Source organism: Chaetura pelagica, unplaced genomic scaffold, assembly GCF_000747805.2.
Source record: "Chaetura pelagica isolate M959 unplaced genomic scaffold, ChaPel_1.0 scaffold345, whole genome shotgun sequence".
Lineage (NCBI taxonomy): Eukaryota > Metazoa > Chordata > Aves > Apodiformes > Apodidae > Chaetura > Chaetura pelagica.
In genome coordinates this window covers 1,712,657-1,736,968 of record NW_009953962.1, presented here as the reverse complement: position 1 = coordinate 1,736,968, position 24,312 = coordinate 1,712,657, and the positions used below count along the sequence as shown (strand labels likewise).

The 24,312-nt window shown below is 37.6% G+C and overlaps 1 protein-coding gene across 1 annotated transcript in view; it reads left to right on the top strand.

Moving 5' to 3' along the window:
• TTC39B (tetratricopeptide repeat domain 39B) overlaps window positions 1-23,836 on the top strand; it is a 26,603-nt gene extending 2,767 nt beyond the window's left edge. Inside the window, exons 2-17 of the mRNA XM_010001927.1 lie at window positions 2,613-2,744; window positions 4,706-4,782; window positions 5,897-5,964; window positions 7,023-7,087; window positions 7,249-7,354; window positions 8,752-8,817; window positions 10,347-10,455; window positions 11,299-11,366; window positions 11,454-11,513; window positions 11,818-11,979; window positions 13,034-13,125; window positions 13,414-13,534; window positions 14,521-14,632; window positions 17,794-17,911; window positions 22,587-22,703; window positions 23,740-23,836. Coding sequence (XP_010000229.1) covers window positions 2,613-2,744; window positions 4,706-4,782; window positions 5,897-5,964; window positions 7,023-7,087; window positions 7,249-7,354; window positions 8,752-8,817; window positions 10,347-10,455; window positions 11,299-11,366; window positions 11,454-11,513; window positions 11,818-11,979; window positions 13,034-13,125; window positions 13,414-13,534; window positions 14,521-14,632; window positions 17,794-17,911; window positions 22,587-22,703; window positions 23,740-23,836 — 1,570 coding nt within the window. The remainder of the gene's footprint in view (window positions 1-2,612; window positions 2,745-4,705; window positions 4,783-5,896; window positions 5,965-7,022; window positions 7,088-7,248; window positions 7,355-8,751; window positions 8,818-10,346; window positions 10,456-11,298; window positions 11,367-11,453; window positions 11,514-11,817; window positions 11,980-13,033; window positions 13,126-13,413; window positions 13,535-14,520; window positions 14,633-17,793; window positions 17,912-22,586; window positions 22,704-23,739) is intronic.
• Window positions 23,837-24,312: the final 476 nt, after the last annotated feature.

The window sequence follows — 24,312 nt, the reverse complement described above, 5'->3', positions numbered from 1 at the left end:
GGTGATCTTTAAGGTTCCTTCCAACCCAAACCATTCTATGATTCTGTGATATTTAAGAAACAAACACTTAGCCAAGGTCCTATCTTCCTTGATTGTGCTAAAGCTTCCTGCCTTTGAAACTAGATTTGTTGGGTGACTGCTTGATTTAGGGGGAAGAGAAAAGGAGAGGATTCAGCAGGGGGCTATGAGCATGGTGTGTTTGGTCAGTGTGGTGGGGATGTGGTAGCAGAGCTACCTGTGAGAAGCTGCTGGAAGCTTCCCACTCCCAGCTCCAAATCCAGCCCTGCTTCTGGGGAAGACTGAGCCCATCAGTGATGGTGGATGCACCTCTATGATTAATGTATTCAAGAAGAGGAAAAGGAAACTGCAAAAAGACCTGCAGGGCAGAGGAGAAGGGGGTGTAAGAGCAATACTGGAGCAAAGAGGGACCATGGTGGAGCAGATGTGGATCTGCAGCCCCTGAAGGACCATGGTGGGGCAGATATGGATCTGCAGCCATGGAGGACCAGCCATGGGAGGCAGCTGTTCCTGAAGCAGGCTGTGGCTCTGTGGGCAGCCTGTGCTGGAGCAGTCTGCTCCTGAGGGACTGCACCTTGTGGGAGGGACTCATGTCAGAGAGGTTCATGAAGGACTCTCCCATGGGAGGGACCCACAATAGAGCAGGGGAAGTCTGTGAGGAGTCCTCCCAGGAGGAGGAAGGATCAGGAGACAACAAGGTATGACAAACTGACCAAAACCCCATTCCTCATGCCTCTGCACTGCTGGGGGAGAGGAGGTAGAGAAATAGAGAGTGAAGTAGTTTAGGCCCAGGAAGAATGGAGTGGGTGTGGTAAGGTATTTAAGATCTGTTTTTATTTTCCTTTTGTCCTACTCTGATTTGATTGGTGGTAAATTACACTGATTTTTTTCCCTAAGTCAAGTTTGTTTTGCCCATGACCATGATTGATGATTTAACCCTACTTGTCCTTATCTTGACCCAGAAGCTTTCAGTTGGATTTTCTCCTCCTTATCCCACAGTGGGGGAGGAGTGAGCAAGTGGATGTGTGGTTCTTTGTTGCCAGCTGGGCCTAAACCACGACACATTGCTAGAGGACAATAACATATGACTAATGAAGATTATAAGAGCTGAGTTTCATAGAATCGTAGAACTATTCAGGTTGGAAAAGACCCTTGGAATCACTGAGTCCAACCATCATCCCTACTCTATAAAGTTCTTCCAGATAACTAATCTCACAGATAACTGGTAACTGATAACGGATAACTGATAAACCCCAGACCTGCCTGTGCCCCTGTGGAGCAGCCTCAGGGGCCATTGCCAAGGGAAAGGCTCCGCAAGGGAGTACAGGCTGGCAGCAAAGCCCAGGGTTTGGAGCAGGACTCCAGAATGTGGGCAGAAGCTGCTCCATCAATGCTGCCCTGCAGTGCCTGATGTGCACCCCCCTCTGGACAACTACCTGCTCTGGGGAGCACAGCCAAGGCCCTGCATCCAGAGCCACTTCCACCTCAGCTTGGGACATTCTCAGTGATCTCCCACTTAAGTTACTGCAGGTTCTCACCCAGACTTCTTTTTGTTTGCTTCAGTTGGGCAAAAGGGAAGCTTGAGTATTAGTCTAATAGTGATCTGGAGCTATTGAGGTGAGGCTGAAAAACTGAGATATCCTTTTCCATAGTGGCAGATGGTAAAATCAGAGACAGTCACCACAAGTTGAGGCTTAGGAGGTTCAAATTGGACATTAGGAAAAGCATCTTGGTAGTACAGTACCAGAGAGGCTGCCAGAGGAGAGTGCAGTCATCATTTTCTTGAACCTCTTGAAACGTGGTTAGACAAAACCTGACTTCAGCTGATAGAGTGTTTCACAGAATCACAGAGTTGACAGAGTTGGAAGGGACCTCTAGAGATCGTCTAGTTCAACTCCACCACTAAAACAGGATCACCTAGAGCACATTATACAGCGTACTACATCCAGGTAGGTTTTTAATGTCTCCAGAGAAGGGGACTCCACAATGTCCTGGGCAGCCTGTTCCAACACTTTGTTATCCCCATAATAAAGACATTTTTTCTTGGCAATAGTGCTGCTGCAACTGGTAGGTTTGACTATATAACCTCCTGTAGCGACTTTCCAACTTTTTTTTTTTTTTGTGTAATTATATTGTAAAAGTCAGACTGGTTCAATGCAGGCTTCTGTGCAGGACTGAGCACTTACATACTGGCTTTTCTGTGACACAAATGTAGACATTTGTATCTTCAAATCTAGTAGTAATGTTAGAAGGGTGTCCTTATGTTAAGAGAAAGCAGAGGAACAAATATTTATGTCAGGGCTTAATTAGCTACATTAATTAGATATACCAGCACACTATAAATGGGATACAATTAAGTGCAAATATTAGCTTAACCCAGTTGGCATACTTTCTGGAGCTTACCATGACAGTATTCTGTGGAGGCAGACAGGTGACACCCAGTGGAAGATGATACTTACTGGGTTATTTTCTCTTGTCCATTTCTTTCCTGCTTTAGTCTTCTGTGTTTTCACAAATTAATGTGTCTCAGTATCTAATTTTATATTATAATTCAAAATTTGTTTTAATGCACAAGTTTTATATGTTTGCCTTAGGTCTAAAGATAGCATGTACCATGCCCTTGGGTACAGCACTATTTTAGTTATGCAAGCTGCTATGACCTTTGAACAACAGGATATACAAATGGGAATCTCTACAATGAAGGAAGCTTTGCAAACCTGCCAAAGGTAAGCCCAAGCAATGTACATGTATGAGGAATATAATCCGGTAACTGTTTCTAAGATATCCTTGCTGTCTGTACACTTGCAAAGCAGGCTATTATCAGTATGATAGTGTTCTAAATTTGGAAAGATGGACTAAGTCTCACTATCCAGTTATTTCTAATAAGGTTATATTTCCTAGTATTGCAGAAGGAAGAATATGTTTGATCTGTATTACATGGCTCATTGGCTATGTAGATCTACATGTAAGCTGACAGTACATGGTTGAACTATTCCAACCTGTGAATTCTTCCATTAGGATCAACAACTGAAAAGCTCCGTATTTTGAATTTTCACTTTCATCATGAAGCTACTCTTCTTAAAAAGTTGTTTTGATGGACCAAATAGTGTAACAGGATTAATTTGTGTAGTGAGATTTCTTCTAAAACCAAACAATTTTGTTATTATTGTTACAGATGTTAGTGTTTAGTTACCTTAAAATTAAAGGGCTATTGTTCCCATCAAGAATAATGTGAAACTTCTGGTCTCAGAAGGGACATGCCATGGCACTGCACCAGTCCTTCCTGCTGCCTAGCCAGTCCTCTCCACTGCCTAGTGCTGCACTGCTGGTCCTCCTTGCAGCAGGGCAGCTGCCTGGCTTCCCAAGAAAAATGCACTTGTAGTTTTCCCCACCTGTTTTCCATCCTGCATGACTGTTAGCTGGCCAAGCTTATGCTGGCCAAAATTTTAATTTTTTAATTTCAAAATGGCAAGGCTTGTGAAAGATAAAGCGCTTAACAAGCCTCTGGGAAAACCAGAAAGGCATGCCATATTCTACTGCACTGGTTTTTCATCGTATTGGTTAAGCCATAATTTATCTCCAAAGAAATTTCCTCCAAATTTTAATAGTTCAAACATATAAGGTCACCTCCTTAGCAATGACAAAAGGAAATGGGAGAAAATACCAGATACTGCTTGAAGAAAATAAAGGGTCGGCAGTTGGTGCCCCTTTTTCGGGCATGCGCTTGATTTACAGTTCTGAACTATATTATTTAGTGTGTCTGAAAATTAGGTGCCTCTTTGTACTTCAGATAGTTTCAAGAATGACACCCCCTAACTGGAGGACCTCACATCTCTGCATGACACAGACTTCTATGCTCTAGTCTAATCTGTCACAAAACTCATGAATCTGTAAGATAAAGGCAATCAAACACTGAAAAGTGAAGAATTGCCAGAACTGATGTGCCTTAATTTACCTTTTTTTAAAATTCATTGTGTTAACCTGTCGTGTCACAATCTTGTCATCAGGATCTTTAACTTCTCAATGTGCAGAATTGTGTATACAAACAATAAGCTAATGCTCAATATTTATAATTATTGACTTCCTGGCTTACAAAATACATTAATTATATTCATACAGTATTGTTTCTTTAGCTTCTTTATAGAGCTGAGTTTTTTGTAACAAATTAATTTTTTTAAATGTCATAATAAAATAAACTATAAGATGGATAGTTGAGATGTGTTGAAAGTAAAATGTAGGTCTGTTCTGGCATCGTACCTAGCATAAAACATCATAGAATACTGAAGTATTAGAGCTCCTCTTGATTTTTCATTTTAATTTTGAGTGCAAGTTTAAGAAATGGAAAAAAACAATAATAAAACTTTGTCCAGTTCAGATGGCTTGCCCAGCAACATCAGAGAGACCTCTGGAGCTGATGGGTGGAAGTGGGGTGGAAGCTATTCTACACTTGAAGTAGATTAATTGCATATTTGAAAAGTTTGGATAGGCTTCAGAGCATAGATGCATACCAGTGGCTATGATTAGACTACTCAAAGAACTGCAACTACTGGCAAATCATCACTTAACTAAGATTACCTACAAATTGTGGTTGGAAATTGTTAATAATTTTAAATAATTAAGTTCAAGTTTGTTTTGAAAAGTCACTCATACTGTGTGGTTTATTTTCTTCCATGTACAACTGATTCAGATTCAGAAAAAGAAGCACAGTGGTAGAATCCTTGTCCAATCTAGTTTCTAAACAGTCAGTGGATCAGTTGAGTGAAGGTAAGTGGTTTATAATACAATTAAAATAGCAAGTGAAAAAAAGCACAAAAACTTCCCACCAGTGTGTGCTAATATGCCTAACCACCAATAAGGTGTTTTTTAAAAATTTTTATGCAAAGCTTCTCAAAATGGGGGATTCAGCCAATTTATTTATTTTTTTGCTTGGAACATGCATGAACTAAGAGAACATCTTCCACAGCAGGCAATATATTACAGGACTGTAGAGAGTTGGTTTTTGTTTATTGGGGTTTTTTTAAACTTAAGACATCTTCCAAAAGTTTAAGAATCATTGATGCTGTGAAATAAGTCCTTATCATTAATTGCATTGGAATCTGAATGTATTAACAAGTTTTGTGCTTGGCTGTTTTGCCTGAAGGTGTTTTGGGAAATGATATCAGTGCATTGGTCATGGCTCTGAAAATGCTGATCTCCTATTTCTGATTTGGGCAGAATCAAGTATGCATTTTTTTCTAACCTGACACAAAACAATCTTTAATACTGGACACATCAAACTCACCATGTGTGCACTCTACGTACGGCAGCCGTTTGCATGTGGCTGGTCATGCATCATGGGTGCAGAGTAACTCGTGTCATGTATGTTAAGTCAAATGTATTTCTGTGCTGCATGAGGACAGAAAGTTTGCCCAGGGTTTTCAGTTTGTTGAGCATGACTTGGTTAAAACCTTTTTGTAATGTCTTACTGGACTGAGGAAAAGCCTGAGACTGCAGTGAGTGTTGCCATTCATCTGTAAAAGTTTTTTTCTAAGACATGGAAGGCAGTTTGGGAGAACTAGTTGCTGTAGTAGGACCATTGGAAGTACAAGAGAAATCCACCAGAATGGCAAGAAGCTTTTGCCCTAGGCTGAAGTCGGCTCTGACAAGATCAAAGTTTTGTCAGAGCGGAAGTGTAATAGAAGACAATGTTTAGCTAGCTTCCCAATTACTACTTCTATTGGGATTTGTGTTTTACAGCTGTTATTAAGCAGTTATCAAAACAGCAACAGGAGAATCTTTTTTTCTTTTCTTGGCAGCATTTTATTTGTTCCATTTAGTCCACAAAGAGAATACAGACCATAGCTTTGCTGACAGTAAATAACTTTTCTTTCTTCTGTAGAGGAAATGCATGCTGAAATCTGCTATGCTGAATGCTTGCTGCAGAAAGCTGCTCTTACCTTTGTACAGGTAAACTGTTTATTTTGTATCTCTGTGTAGCACTTTAATGGTTAGTAATTGTAAAACGTTGTTCCCACAATAGCTGACTGAAACTGGACAATGCTGTGCTACCCAGCAAAATCCTCTTTACTTATTCGAATAACTAAAGACGTTACTGATACCCAGGAAACTAAGGTGTATTGAAGTCTTACACAGATGGTATGTTTAAATGGCTTGCATTATATTATATTGCAGTGTCCAGCATTTGCTTAAAAAGGTGTTCAAGTATGAGGAATTTTTTGTTTGAAAGAACAGATTTTTATTATTTTTTTTTGCGTGAAAATGATAGAATGTTTCCCAACTTAGAAAACTTCAACTGATGTGCACTCATTTCCAGTTCAGTATCACTCCCCATGCACTCCCCATAGCATTGCTGACATAATTCAGTTCACACAAAGATCTAATGTTTAATACTGTCTAGTGCTTCTTGTTAGCTTGTGGCTCAGGGACTTTATGCCACAGTGTTTACAAACTCAATTTGAAATCTGATTCTGGAAAACAAGAGTTGCTAGTCATACTTTTTTTCTAGGGTTGTGAACGTTTTACAACTGTTTAATTATGTATTTTAGATATCCCTTCAGATATTAATTATGTGGAAGAAGCAAGGCACAAAGAAAGATATTAATGTGAGATGGACCTAAAAAGTTACTGTTTCATTTGTCTTCTGTCAGATCCTGGGCTCACTTGTATGTGTCAGAATTTCAGAACTTTCTAAATAGTTCCTACAGCACCATCTGCTGGAGAACTTTTTTGTTTCATTTATATGCATTGCAAATTCTATTAAAATTCTGTTAAAAACTGACTTTTTTAACTTGCCTTTTGAGTTTTAAAATTTGTAACATGCACCAGAGAAACTTAAAGCCAGTGTTATCTTCAGTCTTAGAGATTTGTCTAATAACTAAAAAAAATAATTTAGTATTTCCAATTACCATTAAGTTATAAATAAATCTAAATGTAGCTGGAAGACTTTTATGTGTGCAGTATATATAATAGATGAATGGACATTTTGTGCAATTTTTATCTTTCAGGATGAAAATATGATCAACTTCATCAAAGGTGGCCTCAAAATTAGAACGAGTTACCAAATATACAAGTAAGCTGTTAGAAAGCACTTAGAGTTAATGTTGATATAAACAGGTGCAGTTGCTTTAATTCCTAAAAAAAAAAAGTATTTTTATGGCAATCAACGTTTATACTTCATATAATTTCTAAGTAATATTTCCTCTTCGCTTGTATTTTTTCTTGCATGAAAAGAGAATGTCATCAGGTGCTACAGATGACTCAGGGAAACAGAAGCAGAAATGAAACTTACTACCAGTTTGAAGGAGGAGTAAAGCTTGGAATTGGAGCATTCAACTTGGTATGACTTTTTCAGACTATAGAAGGGACATAGCCATGATTCTGTAGGATTCTTTTTTGAAGATACAGTACTGTAATCCAGTTGTAAAAATTGCGCATTTATAAAATGATTATACAATCTTTGAAGATTTTATGCAACTTGAAAACAGCAGTGGCTTTTTGCATGCATGCCTTCTAGGATTTTTTTACAAATTTGTTCTGAACTGTATTTAGTTCTCTTGGGCTTATGTATGTATATATTAAGAGGAAAAGCAGCTACATCCACTTGTGTGTAGCAGGAATTTTTGAGATGCTTATGCTGTTGGTTACATGATACCTGTAGCTGACTGTTTTTTTAATGACACCCTGATGGATACGATTCTGTTGCTTAGTGGCATACTGTAGATTGGCATAGATAATTACAAATTCAGAAGAATGAGCAGTAGTTTACTGGGTTTGTGCAGGACAAAACTGGGTATATCTTCTAGCGTTTTTCTTTAAAATTTACTACAATTACCTTTTCAAGTCTTTTATGGCAACGATGAAAGCTTATTTCTGCTGGTATGTTAATTTGAGACATTCCAAACTGGAGCTGACCAATTCTGAGTGTAGTTAGAAGACCTCAGGTCTGTCTGCACTTGTCAGCCTTTGGAACCCAAGCAACCAGTAGATGTATGTGTTCGTAAGTGCTCTCACTTTTCCCATTCTTCCTGAAGTTGGCCCAATAAAAAACTTAACAGAAAAAAAATCTCTGCTGGGCAGAATGTATTAGAGTGAATGGAGCTTTCAAACAGTGAACCTTGAAATAGACCTTCTTGTAATGTTTGTTGAAAAGATGGTTGTTATCTTTATGAGTTTTCTGTTGTGTAGGAAGTGGAGAATGCAGTAAGAAGGGGAACAAAAAGTACATGTAATAGAGAGCTAAAAGCTGATAACAATAGCTAGCATTTCTAAAACAGATATGCTTGCTGGTCTGTTAATTCACTGCTTCTACAGTAGAAACACATAAAACTTTTGTGATAACATTGTGTCATTTGATAGGGCATAAGGGAAGATGACAATTGTAGATTGCAAGTACTACCAGAATAAATAATACTTTCATTCTAAATTACCGAAAATTTTCAAACTGTTTTCATCAGCTGAAGACAGAAAAATCTGTCATTATCTGAAGAAGCATGTCTGGCCTCTGTCTTGCTGTTTTCCATGCTACATGATCATCAAAAGTCTTGAGCTTCCCTGAAGCTGCAAATGGATTGTGCATGTCTGTTTTAGAGTTCTTTAGTGTTTTACTTTTTAACTTGTGTAATGGCATTTAACATAGTGTCTGGCATTTTTGGCTTAAATTTATAGTGGTTATACTCTTAAAAAAGATGTATATGTAAGGTTTTATAATTTATTTATTTTTAAAATGTATTTCAGATGCTGTCACTTTTACCAGGAAGAATCCTTCGACTTTTAGAATTTATTGGATTTTCTGGCAATAGGGTATTGGTTCTGATATTTGTTTTTTTCCAGGTAGTCTTCTGTCAGATAAAGACTGAGTGGATTCAACATTATATATTTAATACTAAAACTGTAGCGAACTGTATGTGTCAATATTTTAGTGTTGTTAAAAATATGAGAAGGGGAATTGATGATGCAGGCGTAACAGCACTTATGGTGATATTTTGGTCTTGAGCAACCATGGAAAATTAGTAGTCTGTTTCAGAAAGGGTTTCAAATGATAGTTTCATTTCCTTTTGCTGGCCCTTCAGGAGGGGATATCAGCTTTCCTTTCAAGCCTAAGCTGTCAGAAATTGTTTCTCATACCAGTAACTGAGTACAGAGTCACAGTTCTACGTTTTTCCACCCACAATCCTAGCCCATTTCTTTGGGAGATGGCATTTCTGAATATCATGTGGCATTGTGGAATGTCTATGACTTTTTCTCATGGATGAGGAAAGTAATCATAGCCTAGTTTTTGTAAACCTAGCCTGGTTGTGTGAGTATCTAACAGCCCTTCGAAACTCTTTTTGCCACTCCTAAGAGGTAAACCCAAACAAACCAAATAAAGCAACCCACAGAATGGTACACAACTAAACTTCAAGTTATTAATGAGATAGAGTCACCATATGATCTTACTGCTGTTAATTTGTCTACAAATATGGTTCTCCTTATGTAAAATCAGGCTTCTGCAGAGACCTGTTCATTCTGTTTCTTCTTTTGAAAGATCTGGTTCATGCTGAATGAAACTCTTCCCTAACACAAATTTTTGTCCTGACTGAAAAGGCAGTAAAAGCTGAAAGGAAAAGAGGAAAAGATTTTGGAGTATCACCATATTTTTTTGCGTGGTTCTTGATTTCTCCTGTAATTGAGTTGCTATACAATAAAACTCCTATTAATATTTGTTTTGAGGCAAAACTGTTAAAACCTCCTATGTTTCTGAAAGGCCAGGACTCTTGAGCAGAGAAGCTCTAAGCATGTCTCAGTAATCCCCCAAGCAGTCAGGCAGTCATGTAACAGAGAAAAGCTGAATGGGAAGAAGTTTCATGTGTTAAGACCTGAGTGAGTCTTCATGAATCTGAATTATTTTTATCAGTGCACAAAAATTCCACTGTAGCTTTTGGAAACACTGCCTATAAGTTGGTGTGTTAGCAGAGCTAATACTTTGATCAGAACCTCAAAACAGGTTCTCACCAAACATAGATTTAAATACTTTATTTGGAAAGGCTCATAGTTAGAAAATAGGGAGGAAGTGATGTAGAATTGTGTGTCTGCATGGTCTGTGTGGTATTCCCTTTTCGCAAAAGCACAGAAAGGCATGGGTAATATTATTCACTGTTATCTTAATCTTCTACTTGCCTGAGTGCTATCAGCTGTGGCAGAACTGTTTTGGTAGAGGTTATGTTGGATATGAGATAAAAAAAGTGCTGAATTATTATGTACTTATATCTGGATTTTTGGGAGCCAGAAACTATTAGTAGTAACTCTGTATACTGGTAGTTAACTCTGCATGTGTTTGTGATGTTTCTTAGGAGTTGGGCCTCTGCCAACTACAGGAAGGTGCATCTGGCAGCAGCTTGAGGGCCATTCTGTGTACTTTTACCCTGTTGGTTTATCATACCTACGTCTCCTTAATCCTTGGTGAGAGCCACTGTCTAACTGTTCAGTCATGCTACATGTCAGGATACTATGTCTTTTTAATTGAATTTTGAAACTGTAGCCAGTTAGCTTTATAACAGATTGCTGTGTACTTAATTATGATCTGAAACAAATATCTCTGACTGACAGTTACATCTGCTGAGGCAGTGAGGGCAGATACCATTATACCAAGGTCTTTTTCCATTTGCAGCGCTGTCTTGTTGTGCAACAACAAAGTACCACAAAACACTTCTAAGCTCAGACAAGTCCTTATCCATAAATTAGCATAAGAGACTGTGAAAACTAGCTTGAGATAGAAGTCTGTACTCCAGAACAACTTCAAATATGTAGAGAACGTTTTTTTGCCACATGGGGGTCAAAGTCACCATTAATTCTGAATGCATCTTACACATAAAATTTCATGTTATTTATTTTGGAAGTATTTTAGTGTTCCTCAAGCTTATCAGGAAATTAAGGAGACCTTAATTTATTTCAGTATCACTGCTGAGTTCAAAATTAGGAAAGGAGGCAGTTGAGGAATGTTTTCCTAAATAGCTAAAGCAATTAAAGAGATTTAAAAATACAACTTTGATCTATAATGGAACAGTTTCAGTAATATTCTATTATCTTTCTAGTTACAGACATTTACTACCTTAAAAGCTCTTAGTAACTTCAGGACAATAATTCATTTTAATAGAAACACAATAGGATTAAATAATTCTTCTTTTGTGTAAAAACAGTCATCCATTAATCTATTCAAACCATAACATGATATGGAAACAAAAATCTTGATCTATGAAACTATTTTTTTTAAGTACATTCAGATTGGTTTGTTATGTTTTCTAGGTACAGGGGAAGCCAACCTTCAGGAAGCAGACAGTCTTCTTGAACCCTACCTCCAGAAGTTTCCAAATGTATGTATTCTTAATTAATTTACAACAGCAATGTACTTCCCTAAGCTTAAAATAGTAACTGGGATTCTTTCTCATCTCCTTTCCAAGGGTTCCATTATTCTCTTCTATGCTGCTAGAATAGATATACTGAAAGGAAATTTTGAAAAGGTAATTATTATTTTTTTCTTTTTAAACTATTTATTTGTTTGGGTTCAACTTGGGGAAAAAATACCTATTTAATCTAAATAATTTATTTCAGTTGGACTGATAATTACGCTTTTATCCTTGTTCCTGTTCTGTGTCAATTTGATTGTCTCTGTAAGTGAGACTAAAAGAGATGTTTATCTCATTTTACTAGTCAGGTATTCTCTACTTGGGTGCTGGAAAATAATTTGTTCTGTCATTAGATGTGGCTCTCACGTGGAGCTGTAATTGAACCAGTTTCCATCATTCTTACTTAACTACATCATAGGCGCAGCTAAGGTTCCAGGAATGCATTGCAGCCCAGCAAGAATGGAAGCAGATTCATCATCTCTGTTACTGGGAGCTGATGTGGTGCTGCACCTTCCAGCAGAACTGGCTTCAGGCATATCGGTATGCAGACCTGCTCAGCAAAGAGAGCAGGTGGTCTAAGGTAAATGGGCAGGTGGACATTGTTATGATATAACAGTAGCCTCTCCACAGCTGAAATTCCATTTCGATTCACACAATAAGTGTACCTCTTGCTTTCCTCTGAAATCTGTAAGCAAAGGCACAATGGCACCAAAACGTTAGGTTTAACTGGGTGGTTAAGGAGGAATTTCTAGTTCACATTCTGAGGCACCACAACCATAGTTAACAATTCTTCATCCTCTCTGAAAACACAGACATTTACCAGAGTTGTAAGAAAGAAGAGAGAGAGGAAAACCATTAACTTGCATCTTAAGTGAAGTTCTAACGCTCACTAATAAAACCTGGCTGAAGAAACTGTGTTTGTTAGTTAAGTATGAAAGAGGTGAGACCCAAGCTTACTCAGCAGATGCTTTGTGACATGAAATGAGAAGGCTGCTGGAGGCAGGGTATCATTAGAAAAGCTGGGGTACCTACCATTTCCTTGTAAAAATGTCTCTCAAAGTGTGAACCAGCACAATGTGCAAAGCATTTTGTATACATAATTTACTGTTGTATTTTACTTAGTGGAAAAGGGGATATATCCAGTTCTTGACAAAAGAGAATAGTATTCAATGTGAAGGGCAAATGTCTTGGATAGAATTAGGGGTGTTTCTTTTTTTCTCTGCCCAGTTCAGTTATCGAAGTTTCCTTGAATCAGTACTCAGATGTTTTCTTCTAGTGTTTTTCAGGCATGTCTCTACACAGAACACATCATAAAATAACATTAATGGACTAATATAGTTGTCGCTTATCCTCATCTCTTTATCATTGATTTGCATAATAAATTGTCATGTTCTTTCCAAGAGACTTCTTTAGCATTCTGACTTATTTAGAATACTAATAAGTATGTTGAAAAAAAAATTATAGCATAAATTCTGTGCCTAGGGAAGTGCTAAACTTCCATAGTTCCACCTGCCTAACAATTACAGGAACCATGTCACTGCAGCAAGTTGGTTGAGAGGTTTGAGTCCTTGGTATATTGACTAAATACAGTTAATTAAATGTGGTAATATGTTGCTGTTTCTTTTTTGAAATAGGCAATATATGTATTTCAGAAGGCAGCAATTCTATGTATGCTTCCAAAGGATGATTTAAAAAGGACTGGTGAGGACGTTGTATCTTTATTCAGGTAAACGTTTAAAACAATTAGGTGTGCAATCTTTTTCCCCTCTTTAAAAGTTTTTTACTTGAATACGTTTTACTTCTGTATATAACCACAAACTTCTTCATTTTTAACATCAGAATATTTAAAATGCTGCTCTTCTTAGCAAACACACCTTCTGCAACCATGGTCCAAGTGGCCTGAAACAATTCAAGATGTTATACTTCAGAGTAGAATAACAAAGCTTAGTAAGTAAATGAAGTGAAATAAAAATTACATGAAGCAAGCTCATTTTCCTATTTTCCCTCCTTGTAGACAAGTGGATGGTCTGAAACAGAGAATTGCAGGAAAATCTATCCCAACTGAGAAGTTTGCAGTAAGGAAAGCCCGACGCTATGCAAGTTCTCAACCAGTGAAGCTGATATTGCCTGCTTTGGTATTTATGTTTGGTTTCTTTTCATCCTTTTCAAATAGAAAAGAAATAAGTATAGTTCATTGTACATGGAAAGAATAATATTATCAGGCAATATGTGTCTGCATTATTTTATTTATTTTTTATTTTAGATTTTATATTTTTATTTTGTTTTATTTATTTTAGAATTACTGTCTGCATTAAGGGCTGGATCATGCTACCAACCAACAGCAGTCCCAAACCAAAGCCAGATATTTAATGTGAAAGGTCAGACAGAGAGAGATGATTGCTGTTGCCGCAGGAGGCTTAAATCACCTTTCAGCTAGAAACCTGCATGATTTTCTATTATATGTGTTCATGTTCTTTAGTTTGGTGAAGTTTCAGCCCTTTTCCTCCAGACTCATTAGGATGTTAAGGACTACTTCCGCACTTTCTGTTTTGGTGAAAATGAAGAGTAGCGGGTTGCAAGGTTTTGTGTTTTTTTTTTCTTTCTTAAACTAGTTTGAGTCTGAGTAAAATATGCTGAAGTTAATGATAGTTCACTAATGGTATTTTAATTTCCCATGCTTTTAACTTTAGAGGCATTGGAAATGCACAGTCTGTTTATGTGTGCACAACAATGATACTTTGCATATGTGTGTGCTAGAATTTTTGTACATAGATAATTTAGCAACAACTGAAGATGAAAATTATCATTTGAGAGGGAATTTATTATGTTAAAGCTCACTGATACAGAATGAGGAATCCAAAGAAAATTAATCCATCAGTTTTAAACATGTATTGTATACTCAATTGCACATAAAGACCTAAGCAATAAAGTTGTTTTGTGCTTTTACAGGACAGAGCTATTCAGTTGCAACTGTATATCTTTAGTCTTGCTGTCAAATCTGGTTTCTTTTAATTTAGGAATTTTTTCATCATGGGTTATGCAAAGCCAAACAGAGTATGATGTTACTGCAGCCACTGTGAATTAGAGTTTATCTTGTGTGGGTTTTTTGGGGTTTTTTTAGGAAATGATGTATGTCTGGAATGGCTTTGCAATTGTGGGCAAAAGAGCAGACCTCACTGAAAACTTGCTGGTAACAATTGAAAAAGAAGAAACTGCTCTACAAAATGAAACTGGTAAGTTAAGATGGAATTAATAAGCTTGTAAGAAATGCCGACATTTTTCTTGGCTTCTGTCTACTCATGTTCTGTGAGGTAGATGTTGACTCAGGTAATGCTCTGTTAATCTGGGTATAGAAATCTTGGAGTTGGTGGTGGTTCTTCAGGATGTTCCTTGTCCAACTTGATTGATGCTGCAGAAGAATACAGAAAACTCAGTGATGTGAGTTTTTTAGCTACAGAACTTAACTGAATCTTAAAAAGACTAAGAGTCCAGTCTGTGAGAGCTTTCTTGGAGCATAATCAGCTAATTTCTTAAATGTCTGCAAAATACTTTTTCCAAACCAATTTACACCACACTTCAACTTTACTACAGAGGACACATATTGAGCAGAATATGACTAACTATAGAAGAAATAATGAACTGTGCATCTGTCTGATCTTTTACTTTCAGACAAAATAAAATGTGTTTGCTAGTACTAAAATCAAAACACTTTCAAGGAGTCTAGCTTAATGTTTGGAGAATCAAACAATAGCTTATTCTTAAAGTAACTTAAGTTCCACTATTACCACAGGTTTACTGCAGAAATACCTGGCTTTATCAGGTGGCTGCTGTAATCTGTCATGTCAACTTCTTGGTAGACTTCTCTTTTGTGTTCTTCTGCAATGAGTAAATACTGTCTTTTTGCACATTAAACTTTTAAAAATGGTAATTCACTAAGAGGAATTCCTATTGAACCCAGATTTTATTCTCACCAACAGTTAAGCAGAAGTTAGGTTTTTTACTTTAATAAAGCACTAATTATGAAATGTAGAAGTACATCCAGTTATGATTTACATGTCAACTGAGGTGGTGCATCAGAAGTTATGCAAGGACATACAAGAAATGCATAGTGGTAAAATTTGGATGGTATAATAAGCTAAATCAGAGTAACCTGCAAGGCCATGGCTGCATTGTGTCCCTGAAGTTTTTTATTCTGTTAACATTTCTGCGGAGTCAGTAGTGTGCTTCTTACATTGCAATCGTTTTTCATTTTTTTGTTGTATTAAAACTGAAAATGCAGCAACTGGCAAGACACATGCAAGGAAACTCATATTCATGAGTTCTCTGCAGAAACTGTTAGGAATCCAGTTATGTATCATGCAGAGGCTTGTACTGCAATTGCTAATCGGTTGTAATAGCGAAATAAATTTCCTGTCAAATTTCTCAGTAGAGATACACAAGGTACTGAAATAAAAGGAACAGAAATAAACCCAATATGTTTTTCTTACAGAAATGCACAGTTTACAAATAGAATGTAAGCTGGAAGCATATTTGGTTTTTATGCTTCCTACATCTTTTTTAGTAGCAACTGCAGTCAAATGTAGTGTTGTTCTGCAGTTTGCATCTGTGAATCTTATTTGTTTTAAAGGATATGGGCTCAGACAAGATAAAGACTCTAATTACGATAATTGCTGCTGAATGGAGACCTAAAGAAAGTGATTAAGGCTATTGGCAGAGTGTGGCAAGGATACAATAGTACTTTAAGAGACAGCTGTCAGTACCAGATAGCTTTAAAGGACTGCTTAGATGCTGTAAAAGTGTGTTAAATATACACAAAGGTCATTTAGGGATTGAGACTTCTTAGAGAGCTGTTGATACTTCATTTCATCAAGTGAACAGGCACAGCAAGGATAGGAAGTGGTTTTATAGAGCTGCAAATAGAGATAGTAGGGGAACAAATGAAAGACAGAAGAAATTATACTTCGCCCCTGCCCCCTCCAGGATCTCTGGAAATGTTTTGGTTTTTTTTTTCACACTTTTGTCATCTCCAAGATATAAACAAGGAATTTGTGACTCCATGGAAAGTTAATATAATCCTGATAATTGTATTTCCTCTAGTATAGAAAACTCAGGAAGAAGTTCTTCCATATTTGTTGCAAGGTTGTCTGCATTAAATTGGCATTTAGTGTTTTGGCATAATAGCTTTTCTTCCTGTGGGAAATGCCAGGGAGATTACTAGTTGAAATTGTTGAAGACTACCATGCTTTTCCTGACATTAGTGCTTGCCCCAGTAATTTCAATGAATAAATCCTTTAGGAGACAGTCATATGAATCCAATCCCTTAGTCTAGCAAACTAGCTAGGCTAGAGGGACTGCAAAATAGTCACCCGCTGCACTTCTACCTGTCACTAAAAGCGCAGTCTGTCAGTTGTTATCTGTCGCGATTTTGTGGGTTTAAACAGACAGAAATATGCCTAAATGTGGTGGCAAAGCACTTTGCTGAATTTTAAGATGCTTTAGTCTTGCATGTTTCAGAACTGTTTATGTAGGATTTTTTTGGCAGACTATTAAGAAAAAAAATTAACATGACCTTCGAGAGCTGGTAAGTAGTTGTAAACAAGATCTGAGCAGAGGGTGTTTTGCTTCCTGAATTGTTAATGTATGTGCCTCCATCTGTCTATCCATATGTGTTTTCTGTCCTTTCTTTTCCTTCCCTGCACCCAAGAAATGCTACAAACCAAAGCAGCAATGAAGGATCACACTGTAAGGTTATATTTCTGAGTTGCTTCACAAATCTCTTTAATCTGATATTTTTAGTTGCATTGAGCATAAAACTTAATTAAATTTTCCAAATGTTACACACTGCTACTGAAGCTTCTCAATTGTCAGAGAAGATGGAAATACTAAAAAATGTAGTTTCTTAATAATGCTTCTTAAAAGTTCTGCAGGATGGAGTCCAAGTGCATCCTTCTACTTTTCACGTTACTGGTGCTACTGGAGGCTGCGAGTGCTCTGCAACAGGCAAAGCTATTAAGATTGTGTGCAAAGTGTGAAGGAGGTTTCAATCTTGCTGTAGGTTTTGCTTCCTGTTTTAAATGTTACAAGTACAGAAATCTTTAACTGATGCCAGTTTATGCTGCTTCATACTGGCTTCCAGATACAGAAGACTGGGGAATATCTGATGTTTCAATTTCTTATTTCTCAGTGCGTATCTTTAGAGAGGAAGATGTATGTTATGAACACATCTTCTTTAATAGACAGTATTTAAAATTATGCCTGAAGGCTGTGTGTTTTGAAGTATAAAATCTGAGAAGTAAACTCCTGAGTCTGAATATATAATTCCCTACTGAAAATCTTAATTTTCCTTTTTTTGATGTCTTCAAATTGTTTGATGCATCTCAACTTTTACTTTTAGATCACAATGAATACTATATGGATGATGTGTGCATGTTACAGTTACTGAAGGGTCTCTGCTTGAAACACTTGGGAAGACTCCTGCAAGCTGAACTGTGTTTCAACAAAGTAATTCAAAGGTAAAAATAACATAAATAGATTTCTTACTTTTGTATTTTGTAGCTTTGAGTGAAATTTCTAATACTTCTTTAGAAGCCAACATGCTAGAATTTTGAATAATTCAACTTCAACATCCTGGTAAGGAGCTGAAATTAAAATATATCTGAAAGCAGCAGGAGAACAACAAAACTTTGATAGTATTTTTCTGTATCAATTCTGCATTACATATCTTTATATAATGTGATGTTTTAGACCAAATCACAGATTCACAGAATCTCAGAATTGTCATGGTTGGAAAAGACCTCTAGGATCACAGAGCCCAACTGTCCAGCCAGGGGAAAAAAAACCAAACCACAAAAACCCCCAGCAAAACTCAAAAAACCCACACCACAAAACCATACCTACACACCCCACAAAACCAACAACACACAACCCAGAAAAACCCACTTTGCCCAGTAAAGCATGATCAAGTGCATGTACACATCTCTTTAATAGCCCCAGGGATGGTAACTCAGCCATCTCCCTGGATAGCCTGTTCCAGGTCCTAGTCACTCTTTCAGTAAAGAAATTCTTCCTAATATCCAGCCTAAACCTCCCCTGATGCACTTTCAGGCACCATTTCCTCTAGTCCTATCATTATACACTTGGGAGAAGAGATCAACCCACACCTCACTACAGCCTCCTTTCAAGTAGCTGTAGAGCGCATTAAGGTCTACCTTTATCATTCTCCAAACTAAACGATCCCGTTTCCCTTGGCCTCTCCTCACAGGACTTGTTCTCTAGACCCTTCACCAGGTTGCATAATAATAAATGAAACCAATGGGTAATGCATTTATTTAAATACATTTGGATGTAGTATGTTTTTTATTTGCAGAACTATCAATATAAGTAAATATTATTAATGTGGACTTCCTGGGTTTTTTTTTTTAGGATTTAGTACTTCAGTAGTTAATGCTTCTCTATGTAGATGAGAAATTGTTGTTACTTTTTCCCGTCTAAAACTTGTGTTTGCTGTGTTACAGATTTATCAAATACTTTAGGTTTCAGATCTAATTCTACTGTAATAACTTTCCTTCGTATAACATTGAGTCATGTACTGATTCTAGGCAATATCAGCCTTCAGGAGTTATAGATCATCAAACCTGGGGAAAGTCTGGAACATTTAAGAACTACCCTTGGTGGAGCAGAGTCCATCATGGAAAAGTATGAGCATACTAGACATACATATGATCATCACAGCTGAATACACCCAAGTACATGAGCCATTGGCATATAACTATGAGACCTGAGAGAGCTGGCCAACATCATTATAACATTTCATTGTGTTTGAAAGGTCATAGCAATTAGGGAAGTTCCTGAGGACTGGATGAAAGCAAATGTTACTTCTGTCTTCAAGAAAGGCAAGAAGGAGAATCAGGGCAACTGCAAGCCAGTCAGCTTCTCATCAGTCCCTGGGGAGGTGGAGCCAATAATTCTGGAAGCCATTTTCTAATGCACGGAAGTATTCAGGAGTAGTCAGCATGGATTTATGAAGAGCAAGTAATGCTTAACCATCCAGAGATGTCTGGCTGAGTAGATGAGGGGGCAGCAATGAATATCCTTTATCTTGAGTTTGGAAAGGTTTTTGATGCTGTGTCTCACAATATCATCATCACAGACAAACTGATGAAGATTCAACAAGGGGGCAGTGAGGTGGATTGAAAACTGGTTGAACTGCTGTTTTTGGAAGGCTGTTCAGCAGCATGGTGTCACCTGGAGGCCGTTCACCAGTAGAATAATACAATGTTCAGTGCTGAGACTAGTAGTTTTTAACATGTTCATTAGAAACCTGGACAGGCTCAAGAAACGGACTGACAGGAACCTCACAAAGTTCAACAAAGGAAAGTGCCAATCCCTACCCCAGGAGAAGAATAAGCCCATGCACCAGCTCAGGCTGGGGGCTGACTGGCTGGAGAGCAGCTTGTTAGAAAATGCCCTGAGGATCCTAGGCATCACAGTCAACCCCAAATTGACTGTGAGTCAACAGTGTGCCTTTGCAACAAAGGTGACCAACAGCATCCTGAAGTGCATTAGGAAGAGTGTCATTGGCAAGGGTGGTGATCCTTGTTCCCCTCTCAGCACTGATGAAGCCACATCTAGAGTACCATTTCTAGACCTGAACTCTGTGCTATGAGGGAGATGTGGACATACTGGACAATGTTCAGAAAGATGATTAAAGGATTGAAGCATCTGTCATGTAAGAAGAAGCCAGGAAAGCTGGAAGTGTTCAGCCTGGAGAAGACATGAGAGGGTTATCTGAAGGGAGTGTGGTTTTTTTATGGGAAAAAAAAAAAAAAAGAGCTTAACTTTTCTCAGTTGTGCCTACTGACAGAACAAGAAGTACGTGGCACAAACTGAAGTACAGCAAATACTGTTTAAAAATAAAGAGAATATTTTTTTTTTGTTTGTCAAATTAGTTAAAGACTAGCACCAGTTTCCCAGAGAAACTAGGGTCTCTATCCTTTGAGATACTAGAAATCTAGGTGGACACATTCCTGGACAGATTGTTGCTATTAACCTTGCTTTGAGCAGGGGATTGGACTAGATTATCTCCAGAAAAGGATCCATTCTGTCACCTACTTGAAAGGGACCTTGTCCATAGTCTGCTCAAGAAGGACTGTGTACATTATCTGCTCAAGAAGGCTTGTGTTTCTTATCCTCATCAGGATTCACTTCCTGACCTTAGTCCTCTGCTGTTATATCTCTTGAAGATTTTACAGAGGGATTAGGGCTGGGAGCTGACTACTACTTTTTCTTTGCTTACCACCTAGTCACTAGGTCAACTTGCATGGTGTGGTTTGAGTGGGAGTCACCATAGTAGCTGAAGGAGCTCTCACTTCCTGAGTCAGAGGAGCAGCAGTGCTCAGTTTACCAGCAGCAGTGCTCAGGCTAGGAGTGGAGGTGGTTATCATACACCTTTACAATAAATTAAAAACATTAATAAGGTTCAGCGATGAATTCAGAAAACCCCCAATAAAATAGTGCTATTTTGATCAAAATGTGGTGGAATCAGCTTGACAGGAAAGGAAGAAGTATAATTTCCCTTGGTAAACCCAAAAGTGTAATTATCAACAAAATTTGCCATGTCCACACCCAAAATCACTGCAAAAGGTACTGCAGTATAGATCAATATTAAACACCATATCACAATTGCAACTCTTGCCCAGCACTTACTGTCGATAAACCACAAAGCAACACCAAGCCCAACAAAACAGTAACATGTCACATACTCTATATACCACATGTACGGCAGTATTATGGTAGATAAGAATGACATGATGTGAGTTTGTCTCTTTCCAACCCTTTAGGACTCTGAAAAGAAAAAATCTGATAACACTCAACAGAGATATCCCTGCCTCCTCCCATCAGAGTTGGAATTCAGACTATTCAGGCAATTAATCAGAGCCTGGGCTTGAGCTCAGGTTCCACAGCAGGTGCTGATAAATATGTCAAGGTTTAATGCTAGGCTGGCAATTAAATGACTGACAGATGCACTCTATTAACCCCTTTCCCTTCCTAGAAGGGGAAAATAAAGAGAATAAAGGAGATACACATATGGGTTGGAAACTAAACTAATGAAAACAATTATTAAAAAGAGAATAATGAAATATGTACAAATATGTACAAAATCAATACTACACTTCCCCCCAGTAACAAGGCTGCAGGGCAGCCCTGGGAAAATCCTGGACTGGGCTTCTGGCTTCAGCAGCAGATGGGAGCTGGATTCATGAAGAGACGGATTCAGCGTGGATTGGGATCAAAGACAGATGAACAGATGGAATCCTCCAAGGATGCCAGCTGTGGTTGAGGAGAACTTGACCCTTGTGTTCCCTATGACACGTATGGGATGGACTACTTCAATTGGTTAGTTTTGGTCACCTGTCTGGTCTGCTTTCCCCACAGGAGGGTTACAGGTGTGATCCCTTTACTCACTTTCATTTTTCTCAGCACAAGAAGTGTAGCAGAACCAAGGCCACTGCTAGATCTGCATACTCTTCTCCAGTAGTAAATGCAAACATGGAGTGCTCACAGTCCTAGAAGCAGATACTGATTTTATAACCATGCCTTTAATTTCAGCAATTGCAATTACTTAGAAAAGACTTAACTGAAAAGTAGAATTGCTAAAAAGAAATCGGTAATGTCCTGGGTAAAACCAGGACAGGTACTTCCCATCCACGATGATTCTGAGAATTTCTTTTATTGAGGAAAAGCTGAATTTTCTTCTCTGCTGGTGCATTTAGGCAAGCTAGGGTAAGAGGATCTTGATCCTTTATTTGAAAAAAAACTATTTCTGTTATACTGCCTAAACTAATTATTGTTGGTTTTATCTCAAATAGTCTTGTTGGTTGTTTTTTTTGAACAGTAAGTCAAACAGTAGGGTCCCAGTCTTGGCATTGTGTTCATGGTAGTTTGGGTAACATACCTCGATACAAATAGGAGGTAGAAAATAATAAATTTTTGCTTCCAGAACGTCACGTTGGCAGTATTTTATGTCCACTCTTTACAGGTATGTTTAATGTGCAAAGAGTTAAGCAGTAAAGTGGTTCCAGAGTGTTTTCTCTGACCATATATACTTCTACAGGCAGTAGTTATATTTAAAAGTTAACTGGTAACTCTAGGAAAGGTGGTAATCGACATGTATTTCTTGTTTTCTAGTGAGAAGCAAATAAAATATGATAGTTATTTGGTGCCATTCACCCTGTATGAGATGGGTCTTCTGTACAAACAACAGGATGAAAGAGAAAAAGCAATAAGATACATAGAAACTGCAAAGTAAGTGGATTTTTTAAAATTTGTATCAGCCTGTAGGTTAAGACTAACTGAATAACTTTTGCAATGAATGCTTGTGTGTTTTTTGTTTTTTTTTCCTGTCATCTCCTTTGAAAAAACAGAAGTAATTATACTTGGAAAAGTTGTCTGATACAGCTGAATTTTGCCATTACAAGAAACTGTCCTTCCAGCGCAGTGGAGTACACAGTACTAAACATAACAGAGTATGAAGGGAAAATGTCTCCTTTTCATTTAGGCTTCTGATACACTGAAGGTCCACTGCATGCAGAGGGTGGAGCTGCAGAGTCCAGAGAAAGGATCTATACGACCTCTGTCCCAGAGCACAGCTGGGGAGGGGGCTTACATCTGCTGCAGTAAAGGTGTTTGTGGGTGTAGGTTAAAAGCCAGTACACTTCTGACCACCTCCCTTTTTCCTTTCACATCCTGTCACCCAAGAGCTGTAGAGAGCTAAATGTACTGTAGAGCAGCATGTTTACTTCATATAGTATGGGGTAGTATTTAGCCCTTGTGTGTACAGAGAAGTATACTATAGTGTTGTAAATGTGAGTTAGAAACAATCTCCTAAACCCCGTTTTAGAAACATAGCGTTTTTCTCTTTTTGTTGTTTTTTTTGATTACATGATGTAATTTCCCTGTGTTTTATTACTTTGCTGATTTGCATTATAAAGCTGAGCATACAGCTTCAGCTAACAACTTTTCTTTCCTGTAGTCTTCTAGCTTCTCCATTCACAGCAAACTTCAGTAATTGGAAGGGCTGTTGAAAGGATCAAAATAAGTGAAAGAGATGCTGAGACATGGATTGAGTTTGTCAGGACATTTAGTTGTTAGTATTGGTGTAAGTCTCTGCTCCATTTTTGGATGTAGCTTTAAATGTCTCAACTCATCTGAATAGCAACATCTGTTTCCAGTTGAATGAAGGAATGAAGGCTGTTGTAAACTTTGGTACTTCAGTGCATGTATGAAGTAGAAGAATTACAAGCCAAAATTGTTTTTCTTAAAATTATTTTCTTGTTTGCAGAAACAACTACAAAGAATACTCTATGGAGTCCAGGTTGCACTTCAGAATTCATGCAGCACTTGACAGCTTGAAGGTGTCACCTGCTTCAACACCTTGAATCAAAAGGGATGCTTTTAATCCATACAATAATACAATAGCATACACAATCTTTTTTTGCAGTTTTTTTTTAATCATGGAAAAGAACCTAATTATTGTTTTCTGTCATCTCTGATTTTATGTATGTAATTCCTTTAGACTGTTCTTTTTCTGTATAGCTCCTAAACTACATCTATCTACTTGATCATTTACAGAAGACTTTATATTTTATTTGAAAAAAAAAATATATTTGACTTGAATAGGGGATACTTTAAAAAAAAGTTGATGGTGCAATACAGTTTAATGCAAACACTTTATTTTTTATATGAAAACAGATGCTGGTTATGCATTGGAACTGGTGAGAATTTCTGCATATTTTTTTTCTGAGGCTGGATTTTCTGCAGTATGCTTGAGACCTTTCTGCCTCTGGAACAAAAATACAATGTCTGAAAATAATCTTACCCACATTTGGCCTACCATATTTGGAAATGTGTGTTC